At 44.6% G+C, this 17,457-nt stretch overlaps 2 protein-coding genes across 3 annotated transcripts; one reads left to right on the top strand and one right to left on the bottom strand.

The window, feature by feature from the left end:
* The first annotated feature begins 1,069 nt into the window (after positions 1-1,069).
* Positions 1,070-12,240, top strand: LOC106908464 (transmembrane protease serine 9-like). Its single transcript, XM_088007860.1, has 10 exons — positions 1,070-1,192; positions 4,268-4,288; positions 4,432-4,591; positions 4,687-4,952; positions 8,482-8,630; positions 8,710-9,145; positions 9,268-9,436; positions 9,657-9,910; positions 9,997-10,094; positions 11,512-12,240. Exons 1-10 carry the CDS (start codon positions 1,138-1,140, stop codon positions 11,848-11,850), a joined length of 1,947 nt encoding a protein of 648 aa, XP_087863986.1. The 5' UTR covers positions 1,070-1,137; the 3' UTR covers positions 11,851-12,240.
* A 392-nt stretch (positions 12,241-12,632) lies between these two features.
* On the bottom strand, positions 12,633-17,151 carry LOC148158189 (uncharacterized). Of its 2 annotated transcripts, none has more exons than XM_088007876.1 (5): positions 16,308-17,151; positions 16,152-16,207; positions 15,721-15,831; positions 14,081-14,221; positions 12,633-13,297 (listed from the first exon to the last, which is right to left on the bottom strand). In XM_088007876.1, exons 2-5 carry the CDS (start codon positions 16,155-16,157, stop codon positions 13,211-13,213), a joined length of 345 nt encoding a protein of 114 aa, XP_087864002.1. In that variant the 5' UTR covers positions 16,158-16,207; positions 16,308-17,151; the 3' UTR covers positions 12,633-13,210. The 2 variants fall into 2 exon arrangements, with proteins under 2 accessions (XP_087864002.1, XP_087864003.1); XM_088007877.1 differs by having other exon boundaries at positions 16,486-17,151.
* Between the last annotated feature and the right edge of the window lie 306 nt (positions 17,152-17,457).

Here is a 17,457-nt window from a genome sequence, read left to right as displayed (position 1 = left end):
AACTTCACAAAAACTTTTTAAAACTGATGAGTGCGGCAGATCAAACGCTGAGGAATGTCGTCGGGTCGGATTTACTCAACTTTCTGCTTCTCCTTTGTCTGCAGGTGTTTCCACTCGTCACTCAGCTTATTTCTATGATCTATTATTGTTTGTCTGGTATTATTTCAACAACGCTCAATTAAATGTTTTTCTCTTTAAAGTGGCACCATATGAGGATTTTAGAAAGTAGAATTTATCTTTAATTCTGATAAAGAACCAGAAGTGGACTTACAGGACCAACAGAGCAGAGCTGCTTCCTTGATCCAATATTTGGTCTCTGGAATATGAGTCAGAGTGAGACCTCCTTCACAGGATTATTGGTCTGTGATGTAACTCAGGTTTAGGTTTCTTCATGGAGACCCATTTACCGACAGCTGGAACCAGTTTTCCTGGCCAGAACTCTTCAGGACACTAAATCCAGTCGTCTGATATGTTTGGAGGGAAAAATGATTTGGATCATTTTCCTGCTGCTGGAGCAGGAAGTCCAGATAAGGAAGTTCTGGAGTGGAAAAAGTCTGGACAGGAAACCTTTTAGTCCCAACCGACCTGACAGCCACATCCAATAATTCAGAAGAATCGTCCTGAAGAACCGTTACCAGGAATAAAACCCTAACCCACATAAAATTAGGTTTTTATTTATCTGATATATTTTATTTTCATGTCATCATTTATGAACCATAAGCAGAAAATCACAGGAATAGAAATAAAAGCTGGAAAACGTCCAACAGTGAAATAAACTTTTAATAATAATTTGATTTATTAAGCAATCTGTCGATGGGCCAGCATCCAACCAAACCAGCATCCAACCAAACCAGCATCCAAATGGCTCCAGGTCCAGTGAGAAAGAGCCACTGGACCAGCTGGTTCTGTTCTGACCCAGCAGCAGAACCGGACCGGTTCTAATCTCCCCTCAGATCCAGAATGCATTTGGGAAATTTAAATTCATGACAAACACAGACAGGAGGGTGAGAAGTGTGTCAGATGACGGGACCACAGCCAGGTGGGGGGCGTGGCCTCAGCCAGGTGGGGGTAGTGGGCGTGGCCTCAGCCAGGTATGTGCTGCAGCAGCAGGTGGAAGAGGCAGATGGTTTCAGAGCGATGGGTCTCTACCAGCTGATCGGTGCGGCGGTTCTGCTGACTCTGATGACTCCAGGTAGGAACCTACTGACCTTCATCACCTGCAGGGTTAAAGGTCATGATGTCAAACTGATTCAGATATGAAGCACAGAGATGTTCAGGGTGAATCAGATCTTTATTTTCTTGTTTATTCATTTTACAGAAGCTAAAATAATTTGCTGTGTTAATTTTGATAAACATTTTGACTTTAAAATGTTCATATTAAAGTTAATATCAGATATAATTTGGGCTGGATCTGGTTATTAGGAGGGAAATTATGATCAGAAGAGAGAATATAAGGTTAGATCTTCACAATCCAAACATAATGAGGTTAATATCAGGTCCAAAGTCTCATGTTGAAAATAAATACATATAAAGATGCAATGAAGAGAAACTAAATACTAATAGCTGATACTCTACTAGATTCATTCCTCTGCAGGTTTTATTCTTGATCTCTGGACAGAAACAAACTTGAAAACTGTTTTCTAGCTGGTGAGTTTAAATACTGGCATCACAAAAAACATGTCAGACAGTAACAGGAAGGAGAACATTTTCAGAGAAACCAGTGAAAAAATAGCAATGAAAATATAATTTCACAGCTTCACTAAACGGTTTATCAAAGTTGAAGAAGCTGAACTCAAACCCAGATTCCTCAGATCAAACCATCCGAATCGCCCTGCCGCTTTCAGACTGGAGAGACGTTCAGTCATGTCTGCAGGGAGATAGAAATATAGAAATAGAAACGTCCTTCCAACCATGGGGAATTTCTGTGACTCACAAACAGATAAAGGTTCTAGTGAGATGAATGAACAGGCTGATCCAGAGTTAAAGACTGAAATTTAAACTTTGGTTGGGAACCAGAGCTTGTTTAGTCCACAGTTTACTGGTCCCATTCTGGTCCCATTCTGGTCCCATTCTGGTCCCATTCTGGTCCCATTCTGGTCCCATTCTAGTCCCATTCTGGTCCCATTCTGGTCCCATTCTGGTCCCATTCTAGTCCCATTCTGGTCCCATTCTGGTCCCATTCTAGTCCCATTCTGGTCCCATTCTGGTCCCATTCTGGTCCCATTCTAGTCCCATTCTGGTCCCATTCTGGTCCCATTCTGGTCCCATTCTAGTCCCATTCTGGTCCCATTCTGGTCCCATTCTGGTCCCATTCTGGTCCCATTCTGGTCCCATTCTGGTCCCATTCTAGTCCCATTCTGGTCCCATTCTAGTCCCATTCTGGTCCCATTCTGGTCCCATTCTAGTCCCATTCTGGTCCCATTCTGGTCCCATTCTGGTCCCATTCTGGTCCCATTCTGGTCCCATTCTAGTCCCATTCTAGTCCCATTCTGGTCCCATTCTAGTCCCATTCTGGTCCCATTCTGGTCCCATTCTAGTCCCATTCTGGTCCCATTCTGGTCCCATTCTAGTCCCATTCTGGTCCCATTCTGGTCCCATTCTGGTCCCATTCTGGTCCCATTCTGGTCCCAGTCCCTGAAGAATAACACTTCAACCCCTCCAGCACCAAAACAGATTCTCTTGCTCTCAATCTGCTGCCGTCTTAGCAGAGACTCTCCACAGGGACTAAAGAGACGGCTGATTAAAGTCTGAGGTTAAACCAGCAGAGATACAAACTGCTAAGGATCAGACTGAACCGAAACCTTAGCCAGAGGTCAGAGGTTAAACCAGCTAGAGCTGCGTTCACAATCGCCTTTTCTGAACGCTTACTCTAGAGACTCCTGGACGAGAAAACTTACTCTATAAACAGACTCTACTTCTAGTCTTTATTCTGTTTACTCAACAGAGAGTTCTGGACTGGAACCACTGCCTGTGGTCCAGTTTGATCGGGTTCGGGTCTGGTCGGTCCTGGGATCTTGTCCAGAATCTGGCAGACTCTAACAGAGTTTATCTCCAACTAGACCCAATAGGTTAGAAAAGCACATGTTATTATAACATGATCAGTGAATATTGAAGGTTTTCAGACTGAAGGCTTTGTGTGGAGGGAGTGTTTTGTTTGTCCAGTCAGTCAGTGAATGCCTCTCCACTACAAAGCCACTCACTGATTCTAACAAACAGCCATTAGTAGGGTATGTTCACCATCTGTCATCAGGGCCAGAGACTGAAACTATGCTGGAAAATGTGTGCTCACGTTTCTTTGAGACGAAGCAGCCAAACCGGTCTGAGACGCTGCGCTCCAACTCCTCTGGCAGTGGGACAGTGTGTCCAAGGAGGACAGCAGCGCCCCCTGCAGGTTCAGGTGCTTCTGATGGAAAAACCTCAAACTGGGAAAAATTGATCTGGAGGGTGAAAGGAACAGAAAATATTCTCATTTACTTTCATTATTTACTTTGGGTGGATTTTAGGTCGGCACAAAGATGGTAGTGGTGTTGCCATAGTAACATGACTTGCTGATGAGCAAGTCTTGTGAGGATTTGGGTTTTCTGTGTTTATTTAGTTCCTGTGTTTCCCGTCTGTCCCTCGATTGTTCCCTGCTGTCCCTTGTTTTCCCCTGATTACCTTCCCTCTGTATTTTTACCCACCTGTGTCTCTTGTTCCCTGTCGGGTCCTTGTTGTGTCTACATCCTGTCCCAGATGTCAGTAGTCCTGTGTTTTCGCAGCGCTACCAGTGTATCTGAGTTCCTAGCCTCATTGTTCACCTGTTGCCTGGATTTCTGTATTCACCTGTGATCGTCATTAAAACATCCTCACCAGCAACCAATTCATGACAAATCTATCCCAGTGTGTTTTAAAGTCTGTGGGCTCTCTGGACTCAGACAGTGAGTGTTTCCAAGTATTTGGAAAAAACTTCATTTATAACTCACATCTGATAACGAAGCGTTCCTAATGAGAACGTCTTCATGACCTCCAACATTACTGAGCCCTATTGGACGCTCCTGAGTCACAACATGCTTCTGTTTTAAAGCAGCTCCTGAAGCGCTCTGCTTCCTGTGACATCATAGAAACAAAGGAATCAGCCCAGATATCAGAACCTGTTGGTTCATTCCTGGTCCAGACACCAGGAGGTTCTAACAGTGACATGATGGGAACGTCCAGCCATCACGGCTCTGGAGGGAATCGGCCTCAGAACCAGAGTTCTCCTTCTAATAGTTTGTTTTCTGCTTTTCAGAGTCGGAGTCGCAGCTCTCTGGTACGTCCATCTGTTCATGCTTTTCACATTGTGATGTTTTAGTCAGTCCCTGAATGCAAAGTAGATCCAGCTAAAAGCACCCACATGACAGGAGGTGAGATGTAGGAAGCTTAGAGTAAATGTAGATGTCCATGTGTCCTCAGATTGTGGTCAACCAGCACTAAACACCAGGATCGTTGGAGGAGCGGCGGCTCCTCAAGGGTCGTGGCCCTGGCAGGTCAGTCTGCAGACCTCGTCTCACTTCTGTGGAGGATCTCTGATCAACAGCGAGTGGGTGCTGACTGCAGGTCACTGCATTATCAGGTCAGCACAGAAGGCAAAACGGTTGATTAGTTTGGATGAGAGATCTGGCAAGGTTTACAGTCTTCTGTGTTTGTCTCTTCTGGCAACTCTTCCAGCAACATAGGTTCAGCAAGACTGGTTCTGGGTCTTCAGAGTCTGACAGGGACCAACCCAAACAAAGTCACGCGGACAGTAGCACAGGTTATCCGTCACCCTAGCTTCAGCATTTCCACTCTGGACAACGACATCGCCCTGATAAAGCTCTCCTCAGCCGTAACGTTCAACAACTACATCTCGCCGGTCTGCCTGGCGGCGGCGGACAGCACCTTCTACAGCGGCGTCAACTCCTGGGTCACCGGCTGGGGCAACATTGGATCTGGTGGTAGGTCTCACTACAGAACAGAGCTACTCTGTTCAACTTATGCTCAAGTTGGATATTCTTATAAAACAATCGGATGCGCCATGAAAGAACAAGCAGAAGCATAGCTGGCTGGATCCTGTAGAGCAGATTTCAAATCAGTATTTGTCAAAACATTAGAAGGTGCTGTCTCGCTCCTTTTTTACAGCTTCATCTCAATATCTGAGTAAAACTCTTGACTATTCCAACACTTAGCAAAAAATGTAACAGTGGTGATCCTAACTGACCTGAAACAGGAAACATTTAGCGTGATTTATTATCACACAGAGGGAAGCAGATTTTTTTAGTCTTTTAAACAGTGATGGTCACTTCAATGGTACCAGTGCCCAGTGGTGGGCTGTCGGGGCCAGCGGGGCCTTCTCTGCTAGCCCTAGAAAATTGAAAAGTGGAAAATGTTTTAATCATACTTAATTGTATCTATAATTTCAGTTTTATTCTACAAACAAGTTGCTTATTGGTAGTATTGAGGTTTCACTTTAATTTCCTACTTTAAAAAGTGGCTTAAATGCATCTGGCGAGCAGCTCAGCCTCAGGCCCTGCTGTACTAAGTCAGAAACGCCGAGCAACAGGCCACAGTTGGCATGACTGACAGAGTAATCAGCCAATCAGAGCTGACATACAGTGCCGGTCCGTCCCACAGGGCCAGATGTAAGTAAAGAACTTCCCCTGCTTTCCCATCGCTGTCAAGTACACCGAGAAGGACCTCTCTGCAGCAAACAGGAAGGGGCGGACGGACCACTGTCAGTCTCTTGCCTTATTTGGAAATGGGACCATTGCACTCCGGAAGTGAAGGGGGCGCTATTCCCTATACTTCCGTTTTTATTTTCTTTTGAAATCTGTGATATATTTTCACCTTTAGGAAGGAGTTTCACCCTCAGCATGTATTTGAACTTCAATCTTTTATTTACTTCATGGCAGCTCACAGTTTTTAGCAAATTCTGTAGCTTTTGGTGTACTTCTAAATCTGTTCCTTAGTCGCATCTTTTCGGTCCTGCTACTGCCTCTAGTGGCGTGGGGGTGGTAACACAACTAATCTAATTACATTACTAAATCAGAATACCACAAAGTCTTTATTATTTACTATTAATTCTGGCATTACTGGAGCAGTAAAAGATAAATTCCCTCACAAAAGAACATACCTTTTCATTTTCTTAAGGAAGTAGAGCTAACTAAATGAGATAAACAAGAACTGAAAGTGATTTCAGTTATACTTGATGGCCAAGTTGAAACTGTGGCAAATTTTAAATACCTTGAGTCATTCCTGGACAGTCAGCTCATATAGCATATATAGTATATTATAGTTGATCATGTTGTTTTTCAGGTCTCCTTATGTGTTTTGTTCCTCCCATAATTTATATATATATATATATATATATACCCTCACCCTCTGCGGGTGGTCTCTCTCTCTCTCTCTTCCTCCTTCTCTCTCTCTCTCTCTTCCTCACTCTCTCTCTCTCTTCCTCCCTCTCTCTCTCTCTCTCTTCCTCACTCTCTTTCTCTCTCTCTCTCTCCCTCCCTCTCTCTCTCTCTCTCTTCCTCCTTCTCTCTCTCTCTCTCTTCCTCACTCTCTCTCTCTCTTCCTCCCTCTCTCTCTCTCTCTCTTCCTCACTCTCTTTCTCTCTCTCTCTCTCCCTCCCTCTCTCTCTCTCTCTCTTCCTCCCTCTCTCTCTCTCTCTTCCTCACTCTCTCTCCCTCTCTCTCTCTCTCTCTCTAACAGAGGCCTGGGAGCTTGAGGTTCTCCTCCAGTATCTTGGCTGTGCCTAGAACTGCACATTTCTGGACTGAGATGTCTGATGTTGTTTCTGGGATCTGTTTGAGCCACTGCTCCAGTTTGGGGGTGACTGCCCCGAGGGCCCCGATGACCACAGGCACCACTGTGGTCTTCACCTTCCAGGCCTTCTCCAGTTCCTCTCTGAGGCCCTGGTATTTCTCCAGTTTCTCCTTTTTCCTGATGTTGTGGTCACTTGGTATTGCTACATCAATGGGCGAGATATATATATATATATATATATATATATATATATATATATATATATATATATATATATATATATATATATATATACTTCTAAAAGAACAGAGGAAAGCCATTGTGGTGGATGTAGCAATACCAAGTGACCACAACATCAGGAAAAAGGAGCATGAGAAACTGGAGAAATACCAGGGCCTCAGAGAGGAACTGGAGAAGGCCTGGAAGGTGAAGACCACAGTGGTGCCTGTGGTCATCGGGGCCCTCGGGGCAGTCACCCCCAAACTGGAACAGTGGCTCAAACAGATCCCAGGAACAACATCAGACATCTCAGTCCAGAAATGTGCAGTTCTAGGCACAGCCAAGATACTGGAGGAGAACCTCAAGCTCCCAGGCCTCTGGTAGAGGACCCGAGCTCAGAGGATGAAAGAGAGAGAGAGAGAGAGAGAGAGACCACCCGCGGAGGGTGAGAGGGGTATTTTTTTTTTTTTATATATATATATATATATTGTGATTTAATTAGCTCTACATCCTTAAGAAAATGAAAAAATATGTTCTTTATAAGATCATTTATCTTTTACGGTGCCAGTAATGCCAGAATTAATAGTAAAATAAAGACATTGTGGTATTTGGTTCAAATACCTGCTGAGAGTGAAACTCCTTCCTAAAGGTGAAAATATATCACAGATTTCAAAAGAAAATAAAAACGGAAGTATAGGGAATAGCGCCCCCTTCACTTCCGGAGTGCAATGGTCCCATTTCCAAATAAGGTATGAGACTGGCAGTGGTCCGTCCCGCCCCTTCCTGTTCGCTACAGCAAAGTCCTTCTCATCGCTGTGGTGAACTTGGTGTTTAAAAAATTCCTCCGCTTCCGCTTCAGATCCGGTTTATCAGTTGCTGACTTTTCAAAATCGTCTTTTTATAAACACTGTTTCACCGATAAAAAAAATAAATAACTACAAAAAGAAAACCCGCACCAAGCCTGGATTCATTAACAGACCAGTAAGAACTTTGTAAGGCATTTTAAAGACTATCTATGAGCGCTACGAGTGGCTAACAGCTAGCACTGAGCACAACAACCTGTGGATTTTATTTACAAGAATCTGGTGAGTGTTAATTTCTGTTACATTCTCATACAAATTTTACTTAATTTCTTTTTTTAATTGTTCACATGTCCTATTTCAGCAGTTTGGATTGATGTTGAGCTTCACGGGGGAACACAAAAGTTAAGCTAAATTGCTGGCTGTTCAGTTATTTGCGCTTTTGCTTGTGTATTTTGTTAAGCATTGATATATTGCTTGATATTTCCATTGTTGGGCTGGATTGTTGCTTTACTTTGCATATTTTAATTTATTTGTATATTATTTGGATGCATAGTTTTGCATTGTCCTGCACAACATATGTATTGTTGAGGTGTGAAGTCTATTGAAGGCCCTGACTGAAACCCCAGGCTGCCGGTGCCTTTAGGTTCACTTCTTCATCCTTCACTTTCAATAATCCTAATGTGAATCTGTGTCTCCTCAGATCCTCTTCCATCTCCTCAAAACCTCATGGAGGTGGAGATACCAGTTGTGGGCAACAGACAGTGTAAATGTAGTGGCTATGCACCGACCACCATCACTGACAACATGATCTGTGCAGGATTACTGCAGGGAGGAAAGGACTCCTGTCAGGTGATTATCTTTGCTTGTTAGAATCTGGTTTCATCCAGCAGATCATCTCATCTCCTCCAACACGTTTCTCATTTTAAAGGGAGACTCAGGAGGTCCGATGGTGAGCAAACAAGCTGGCCGCTGGATTCAGTCAGGAATTGTGAGTTTTGGCATTGGCTGTGCTAACCCAAATTACCCAGGAGTCTATGCCAGAGTCTCCCAGTATGAGAGCTGGATCAAAACCCAGATCACCACCAACCAGCCGGGCTTCATCACCTACACATCTACCGGAACCAACAGCGACCTGAGCGTCTCCTGCACTGGCGTGCCACCAATTTTGTCCCCAACCACCACCACTCCTACTACCACCACTAATACTACCACTACAACAAGCACTACAAAGCCAACAACAAAACCACTGACCACTACGGCCTCAGCAGCAATAAAACTCACAACAACCAACATCATCAAACCAACAACAAAAGCTACAAGTACCATAGCACCGTCTCCTACAACAACCACATCCATGCCCAGGCGTAAGTACTGATCACACGTAGACTGGAAAGGTTTGTGTTCAACCTTAGACTTGGAGAAACTGAGTATGAACCCATTTGATGAACCCAGAGTTTTATTGACTGTTTGACTGCTGCCTCTCCAGCTGTAGCCTGTGGCGAAGCCCCATTAAACTCCGGTTCTCCGGATGGAAGCTTGTCAACAGAAGGCGAGTGGCCGTGGATGGCGAGTTTGCAGAAAGGAGGAAAGCATGTCTGTGGAGGGACGCTGGTGTCTGAGGACAAGGTTCTGACCAATGCCGACTGCATTCCAGAGTGAGCTCCAGTAGAGGACGCTGTTCAGCCTGACCTCACTAGTTGTACCATTTTGGGTCAATTGTGTTTTATTCTTCACTGTTTAAAAATGTGTTTGAAAGCCTCAAATGTCAGCCTCTGTTGTAATGCCAATCCATTTTTTCTATGAAAAATTAGAGAAGTGCTTCTTGACCGGCTGTATTTCAGCGGTTCTTCATCTTGACTCCATTCTCTCCATCAGAGACTCTGTTGCGTCTGAATACACCGTGGTGTTGGGTCGTCTGAAGCAGAACGGATCAAACCCTTCTGAGCAGTCTGTTGCTGTGGGAAGCATCACTCGGAGCAACCTAACAGGTTCCAACATTGCATTGCTTCAGCTGTTAGCCAAACCCAAACTGACCGACTACGTCCTGCCCATCTGCCTGGACAACGGAAGAACCTTCCCACAGGGATCCACCTGCTGGGCTGCTGGCTGGAGCTCTGTGAATGGAGGAGGTGAATCAAACACACAGCTATGTTGACATCAACAATCAGACATAAACATACGGTTATTAAACTAAAGTTTCCTTTCCATCATGTAGCTGATAAAGTTCTTCTGAAGTTCCAGACCGAGATTTTAAGTTGTGGGATTGATTCAGGAAATGACACCCTATGTACCGGAGTGTTTACACAGGAACAGGTGAAAAACTTCACATTACTGTTACACATGCAGATAAAACCTTTTTAGCTCTGTTTGTTCACAAATATAACTGCAATTATAACTGATTGTTTTTAGTTTGGTCAGTTAAACTCCTCGTCTCCCAGATTAAATCCAACACAGAAGCTGTTAGAGCTGCTGATGGGGCCCCTCAGTCAGATTCTGCCCCAGGCCTCATCCAGCCTTGGACCGGTCCTGCAGGATGAGCTAAATCTGCTGCACTGAGCAGAGATGAGCAACAAACAGGAGATTTAATTCAATGCTGTTAATGTGGCTTTAGCAGCTCTAACATTTCTGTCTGTTGAGTTTTAATAAGAGTCTCAGAAACTGTTTTGGTTGCTGGAGTTTATGGGACGAGTTTCTCAGATCTCCTCGCTCATTAACTCTAAGTGGACAAAGCATCTGATACGGTTTGATTCATCATGTAACCGGAAAAAATAAAATAATATAAAACCAGCGTAAAAAGTGACTACGAGGCTAAAGCTCCTCACCTGGCTGAACCTGCATGATGAGGTTAGCGCTGGTTCGTTAGCCGCTAAGGCTCCGACCAACCAGGAACACGGACATGAACTTTACAGGGCAGACAGCGCCACACGCTGGGCAGCGTGTTGAGATGGAAACGCTGCATAATGTTTTGTTCATAAAGATAAATCATTCTCATCGCTGCTCTGAAATCATCTACAAGTTATTCCTGTGGTTCACATAGAGCTGCTCAACCAGAGCTAACACGGCGGGTTTAGACTCTTACCTTGAGGTGGAGTTCTCTAAAGAATCGTAATTCCTCACAGGGGGTTGATGTAAATATGCATACAGGTCAGCCTGAGTCCAGTTTGACTGATTAAAGGAGCGCGATCCCTGCTGAGGTCAACTTGAGATCAAGCAGCGCCGAGGCGCCGGCTGTGATTGGTCCGCTCTGCCGGCTGTAAATAATAACCTATAAACTACTTTTAGAAATACATTTTCTCCACCAGTGAATCACTCAGCAACAGAGACGCTTTCAATCTGGATTAAATTTTTTAAAAAAATTGTCTTTTTTTGGTTTATTTTTCCAAAAACAAAAGTAAGCAACACTTGGCCTGGTAGCTAGTAAAGCATGGCGGGCTGCCAGACTTATAATACCCTGGGGGAAACGTAAAGGAGTGGTTTGAATCACCAACAGATCTAACCCTGTGTCATGTCAGGCCAAACTAATAATATAGTTATTACCTACCAACCATTATTCCTCAATAAGATCCATCTAAAGTGAAACTTTAAGGTTCTTATAAGGAACCAGGGAACGATTTACAGGACACCAAAGTTTAATCAGTGTGTGGCAAAAGAAGCAGCAGCAGTCAGGAAGGTCTTACTGGCTTTCAGAAAGTAAATGTGTTTAATGACCTCTGACCTCTGGTGTTTTCAGGGCTATTCTGGCGACCCGCTCATGTGTCAGCAGGAAGGATCTTGGTTCCAGGTGGTCGTGCTCTCGTCTGCTGAAGTCTCTACCAGATATAAGCGCCAGGCTCATTTTATGTCCTTTGAGAAACTGGACCGCTTCCAGGACTTCCTGATTCGCTCTCTGGGGTCGTTTCTGACTCCAGTCATCAGAAACAACACCGCCAGCACCAACAGCACCGCCAACAGCACTGCCGCCGCTGCAACCATCCCCATGACGACGAGCAGAGCAACCCAGAACCCCTTTGCCTCGGTGCTCTGCCTGCACCTGTTCCTCCTGGCAGCGTGCCTCCACCTCCTCCCATAGACGTCCAGCTCCGCCTTTACATGATGTGACGCACAAATGAATGTAAGCTGTGGGTGCAACCAGTCAGGTTCTGGTTCTGGAGGAGCTCCATCAGCCTTTCCATCCTCAGGAAGACTTTGTTTGTCCTGAGTCATGTTTGGTTAGTTTGATGCAACAGCGTGGATCCAGAACCTGCTGACAGACGTCAGCCGGACTGAACTACCTCACCGCGCTGCGGCGGACATTTCCACCTGAAGCTGCGACGTTCCTAATGTTTACATGAATGTTTGCACTGAAATGATTGTAAGAAGCGAGCTTCATCTGATCAAATCAACGGCTGTTCCCGTTTTCTCATGCTTTGATTGCACTTTACTGTAAAACTGTATTCAGAATAAATCTGTTTTTCTCTAACCTGTGAAGACGTGTTGCTTGCTGTTCCTGTGGTTGGTTTCACCTGCTGAGGTTAAGGCAGCGCGACCTGAACAGACCACCTAACCATGACTCGCCCCAAGCTGCACGGCTTCTTCTAGTGCGGAAACATCAGATTGAGAGAGCAAAACGTTTCCCACTTGAGCTGCAGCTCCTCCAGAACCACCAGGCTGCTTCTCTTATCAATGCTCCCCTCCTCCAACCTGTCAGAGGTCAGCAACCTTCTCGTTCCTGCACCTCTGCCCCATTAAAAGTTTTATAAACAAAGGAATTAAACAAAATGTTACGTTCAGATTTCAGAACAAATTAAGTTTTACCCTAAACGCTTAAATTTGTTTAAGATTTGCAGCCCACCCAAAAAATGGAGCACACAGTTTGATGCATTATCAACATTAAATTATATTCAAAAACAAAGTATTGATGTATAAAAACAGAACTGGTCAAACCAGCCCTTCTTTTTGCTTTTAGAATAAAAAACTTTTTAATGAGTTTCATAAGGGCCACAGTGAAGAGGCCAAAGGGCCATGTGTGGCCCAGGAGCCACAGGTTGAAGACTGCTGGTCCAGGTGGGAACAGCTAAAGCTCTTTTGCTTCTTTCTTACCGACCCGTCACAAACAATCAGTAGCCGAATGGGCAACATAACAGACTGAGGCGACCCGGCAAAGTCGGGTGTGACGACTTTAGCGGAGGAGGGTCCAAACCGGCCGGGTTCCTGGTGCGGTTCCTGCTGTCGCCGCATGCTTCATCCCGTTTCAGGCTCCGCAGAAACCCAGAGAGTGGAGTGACAGCACCATCTGGTGGTCAGACTGGGTGCTGCATCCAAACACACCGGCTCAGAAAACGAGTTGGAACCACAGATGGGTCGGTGAAAACGGGTCAGGTCGGTTTGTTCAGCAAAACTGGGTCGGCTCCATGTCATTCCTCTGAGCGGGCAAGAACCGGTCCTCGGTTCTACTTGATCCGGATCTCGAAGCAGAGGCAGTTACAGGAGTCACACTCTGGAGGCTGGCAGGTGCAGGCACAGTCCATGCTGAAGCACTGAGGTCAAAGGTCAGAGGTCAGACTGACCACAGAGCACACTGGAGGGCCAGCTGTGGCCTCCACATCCATCCATCATCCATCAATCATCCATCATTCATCCATCAATCATCCATCATTCATCCATCATCCATCAATCATCCATCAATCATCCATCCATCATTCATCCATCATCCATCCATCATCCATCCATCAATCATCCATCCATCAATCATCCATCAATCATCCATCCATCAATCATCCATCATCCATCCATCAATCATCCATCAATCATCCATCCATCAATCATCCATCATCCATCAATCAATCATCCATCAATCATCCATCCATCATTCATCCATCATCCATCCATCATCCATCCATCAATCATCCATCCATCAATCATCCATCCATCAATCATCCATCAATCATCCATCCATCAATCATCCATCCATCAATCATCCATCCATCAATCATCCATCAATCATCCATCCATCATTCATCCATCATCCATCCATCATCCATCCATCAATCATCCATCCATCAATCATCCATCCATCAATCATCCATCAATCATCCATCCATCAATCATCCATCATCCATCCATCAATCATCCATCAATCATCCATCCATCAATCATCCATCATCCATCCATCAATCATCCATCCATCATTCATCCATCATCCATCCATCATCCATCCATCAATCATCCATCATCCATCCATCAATCATCCATCCATCATTCATCCATCATCCATCCATCAATCATCCATCATCCATCCATCAATCATCCATCCGTCTCACCGGAGCATTGGAACATGAGTCTGGCAGGAAGGTGCTGACGCCTGGCAGACGGCAGTCGCACATCTCAGCAAGTCTGAAGCATTGGTCGCAGACGGAGACACTGGGACAGCAGGGACAGCAGGGACAAGGGGGACAGACGTCCTGAGGCGGAAATCGCACACAGAGACCAGGGTAAACATTTAGTCCCTGGGACACCTGGTGCTCACGTTAAAGCGGTGTACGCACAAGAAATGTGTGGCAACATATTTTATGCACAAGTCGGCGTGTATAAAGATGAACTTTTCATCAAAGTCACTTTTTCCCTGTGTGAAAATTTGCAGCAGCCACACAAACTTTATCTGTGAACAATATCAAACTACAAAGTGTCAAAACTCTCATAAATCCACTGAAACCTGATGACATTCAGTTATTCAGACCAGGAATCAAACCTGATGATTTTATGACTTTAATATTTTATTGTTTAAGTGATGAAACTGAACCACATTTATCCTCAGACAATAACCTGAAAAATAAAGAAATAAACTAAAGGAAGGTAAAACTTCCCTCTGACGTGAATAATAACTTCCTCAGTTTGTCTCATGAAGATGTAACTCATCGTCTGAAAGCATCTGAGGCTCATTTCATTCTGACTGGAGAGAAAACAGGCCGACCCGGAGGCTCTGCAGCAGCAGCAGGTCCGACCCGGAGGCTCTGCAGCAGCAGCAGGTCCGACCCGGAGGCTCTGCTGCAGCAGCAGGTCCGACCCGGAGGCTCTGCTGCAGCAGCAGGTCCGACCCGGAGGCTCTGCAGCAGCAGCAGGTCCGACCCGGAGGCTTTACTCTTTACTTTGGAGGGTTTCTTATTTATTATTTTTATTTTTGTGCCCTGAAAACACCTTTTAAATAAAATATATTGTAAATAACCCCAGGGTAAGCTCCTTATTTGTTGTGTTCTTTTTTAGCGTTTATTGCCTTTATTTTGTTAGTTGACTTCTGGTTTTTGAATTTAATGCTTTTATTTTGATGGGAGAGCTTCCGCTGTTTGTGTTGTGCAGCGGCTGCGTGGCAACAGAGAGAACAGAAGAAAAGTTGCAACAGTGTCATAAATATATCTTATTATTAGCGACACCCATGACAGAGGCACAAGGTACGTTTAATTTATTAATAGGATATTTCTAATATTGATCAACTGGAATTGTGATTTTTGGTTTATACGGTATAGTTTTTGAATCGGTTGATGTTAGTAATGAAGGTTGTTTTCAGTTTTTGAAATGTTACGATTGTAAGAGGATGGTTTGTATCTTACACTGTCTATGAGAGCATGCGTACGATTTTATACATCCAGATTTTCTTTTCTAAATTTGTCCGAACTCCAAGTTTTAGTGTGAAAACTGCGCAGTGTTTCATACATGAGGCCTCAGGTGTCTAGTTAAAGTCTGATCATTCTTCATTAGCGCTGCATTGTCTGAGTCACGCTCTGCCTCCTGATCAGACCAGCTGCCGCACTTTTCAGGCTTTTACTTGTAAAACTGTCGAAAACCAAAAATTATTTTCTGGTTCAAAAACCCAATAGAACCGTATTCAGATGGTTGTTCAGGGTGTGAATATTAAAGCAGGGCACCATCAGAACCAACCCTGATCCAACGAGTCATCAGCACCAACCTTGAGGCAGTAGCGGATCCACAGCCCGACCCCCAGAACCATCATATAGAGACTGACGGCGATCAGCATCACTGCAGGGAGAGGGAGGGCGAGGCCCCAGGGCGGCAGCACCTGCAGGGCAGCCCCAAGCACATCTGTCAGTGTAGATCCACCAATATAGATCTGTTAGTATAGATCCACCAATTCTAGATCTTCAGGCCTGCTCAATCTAGACCAGGGGTGGGCAATCCTGGTCCTGGAGGGCTGGTGTCCTGTAACTCTTAGACGTCTCCCTGGTCCAACAGCTGAATCTCCTCAGTGCAGTCAGGTTCTCCAGAGTCCTGCTAACGACCTCATTGTTTGACTCAGAGATGCACCTAAAAGTTGCAGGAGACCCTCCAGGCCTGGAGCTGCCCACCCCTGCTCTAGATGTTTCTTTTCTAGATGCTGACCTGCATGCTGCGTCTTCTCCTGCGTCTGGAGCAGAACCTTCAACAGATTCCTGAGCCTGAAACAGCAATCACCGCCAGATCATCAATGTTCGATTATGTATCACTATCGACGATGCATTCAGGGTTAACATGTTTCTCCTGTTTTAGATGTTTTACCTTAAAATCAGTGAAATAACACTTTAATCGACCTCCCAATCAGAGGCCAACTTCAGCTCCAGACTCCGGAGACTGTTCGCATGAAAAAGCTAATCTAGAACCCTAAAAAGAACCGGACCTGGTCCACATGAACAGAACCGGCTCTACCGAACCTTTTCTGGAAACAATTTAAACTCACCGCTCAGAGAGAGAAACTCAAGTCTAACAGAAACCAAATAAAGTCGCTTTTCTTCTTCCTCATCCTGAAATGTCGAAGAAAAGCAGGAAGAGCGAAAACAAACGAGCGATGGCGGCATCAAAAACGTTACCATGGAGACCGACGGAAGCCTGCGAGGGACCGAAGAGGTGAGAGCGAAATTTCTTCCTTTTTTGCCCCTTCACTTTGAAGAAAAAAAGAGGGGTTTTTGAATTATTTTAAATTTAATTGGGCAATTTTTATTCAAAGGAGCAAATTTTCTAAAATGTAACCAAATCTTAAGTGTTGGAAACAATTTAATATGCAGGACTCCATGAAGAAAAAGCAAGTCAAAGTAATCTGTCAGGTAATTCATAAATGTAGCATTATTCCCCCTTAATTTACTTTTTTATAAAGCATAAACTTGTAATACATATTTATTAGGTCTGTTAAAAAAAAAGTTTTGTTTAAACCTTTATTTGAAAGGAAACCAGATGCTGGTTCTGAACACGTCCAGACAAGAACCACCATCTTTAGGCAGACTCTGGGTCACGAGGTCAACAGGCTCCAGAGCCAGAACCTCTGCTAACACAGTGCTGCCAGGATTCAATCCTATTTTTACAGCTCGAGAGAAATAACCAGCAAACAGATTCAGTACAAGTCTGGTTCTGCTGAAGCTCGTTTGTCAGGTACAGAACCAGTTTCCTTCAGGTCTGAAAACCCAGATTGGATCTTCCTGGTTCTGATAAGTTGCAGTAAGCGTGTAGAGCAGATCGGGTTTTCACTCCAGATTGATCAGAACCATCCACACAGAATCGGCTGTAAAAGCTTTATTGAAACCTTCCATCTCAGTCAGCATGGCTTTAATACTTCTGCATAAATTATTGCATTTTAGGACATGAAGCTCATCCAGAAGCACATTTAGTTAAAATCGAACCGGAAAGCGGGTCAGCACCAGAACCGCTCCATCACAGT

This window comes from Poecilia mexicana, unplaced genomic scaffold (assembly GCF_051168715.1).
Source record: "Poecilia mexicana isolate PSO_F unplaced genomic scaffold, ASM5116871v1 scaffold_8, whole genome shotgun sequence".
Lineage (NCBI taxonomy): Eukaryota > Metazoa > Chordata > Actinopteri > Cyprinodontiformes > Poeciliidae > Poecilia > Poecilia mexicana.
Note: the sequence above shows the minus strand (reverse complement) of the source record. Positions and strands in the feature narration are given on the sequence as shown.

Excerpts from the sequence above, each read along its gene's own strand:
- LOC106908464 (XM_088007860.1), top strand. The coding sequence starts at position 1,138 with ATGGGTCTCTACCAGCTGATCGGTGCGGCGGTTCTGCTGACTCTGATG. Across the intron at positions 4,953-8,481 it reads GGGCAACATTGGATCTGGTG|ATCCTCTTCCATCTCCTCAA; the intron begins GTAGGTCTCACT and ends GTGTCTCCTCAG. Across the intron at positions 9,437-9,656 it reads AATGCCGACTGCATTCCAGA|AGACTCTGTTGCGTCTGAAT; the intron begins GTGAGCTCCAGT and ends TCTCTCCATCAG.
- LOC148158189 (XM_088007876.1), bottom strand. Across the intron at positions 14,222-15,720 it reads GGATCCGCTACTGCCTCAAG|GACGTCTGTCCCCCTTGTCC; the intron begins GTTGGTGCTGAT and ends TTTCCGCCTCAG. Across the intron at positions 13,298-14,080 it reads ACTCATGTTCCAATGCTCCG|TGCTTCAGCATGGACTGTGC; the intron begins GTGAGACGGATG and ends CTTTGACCTCAG.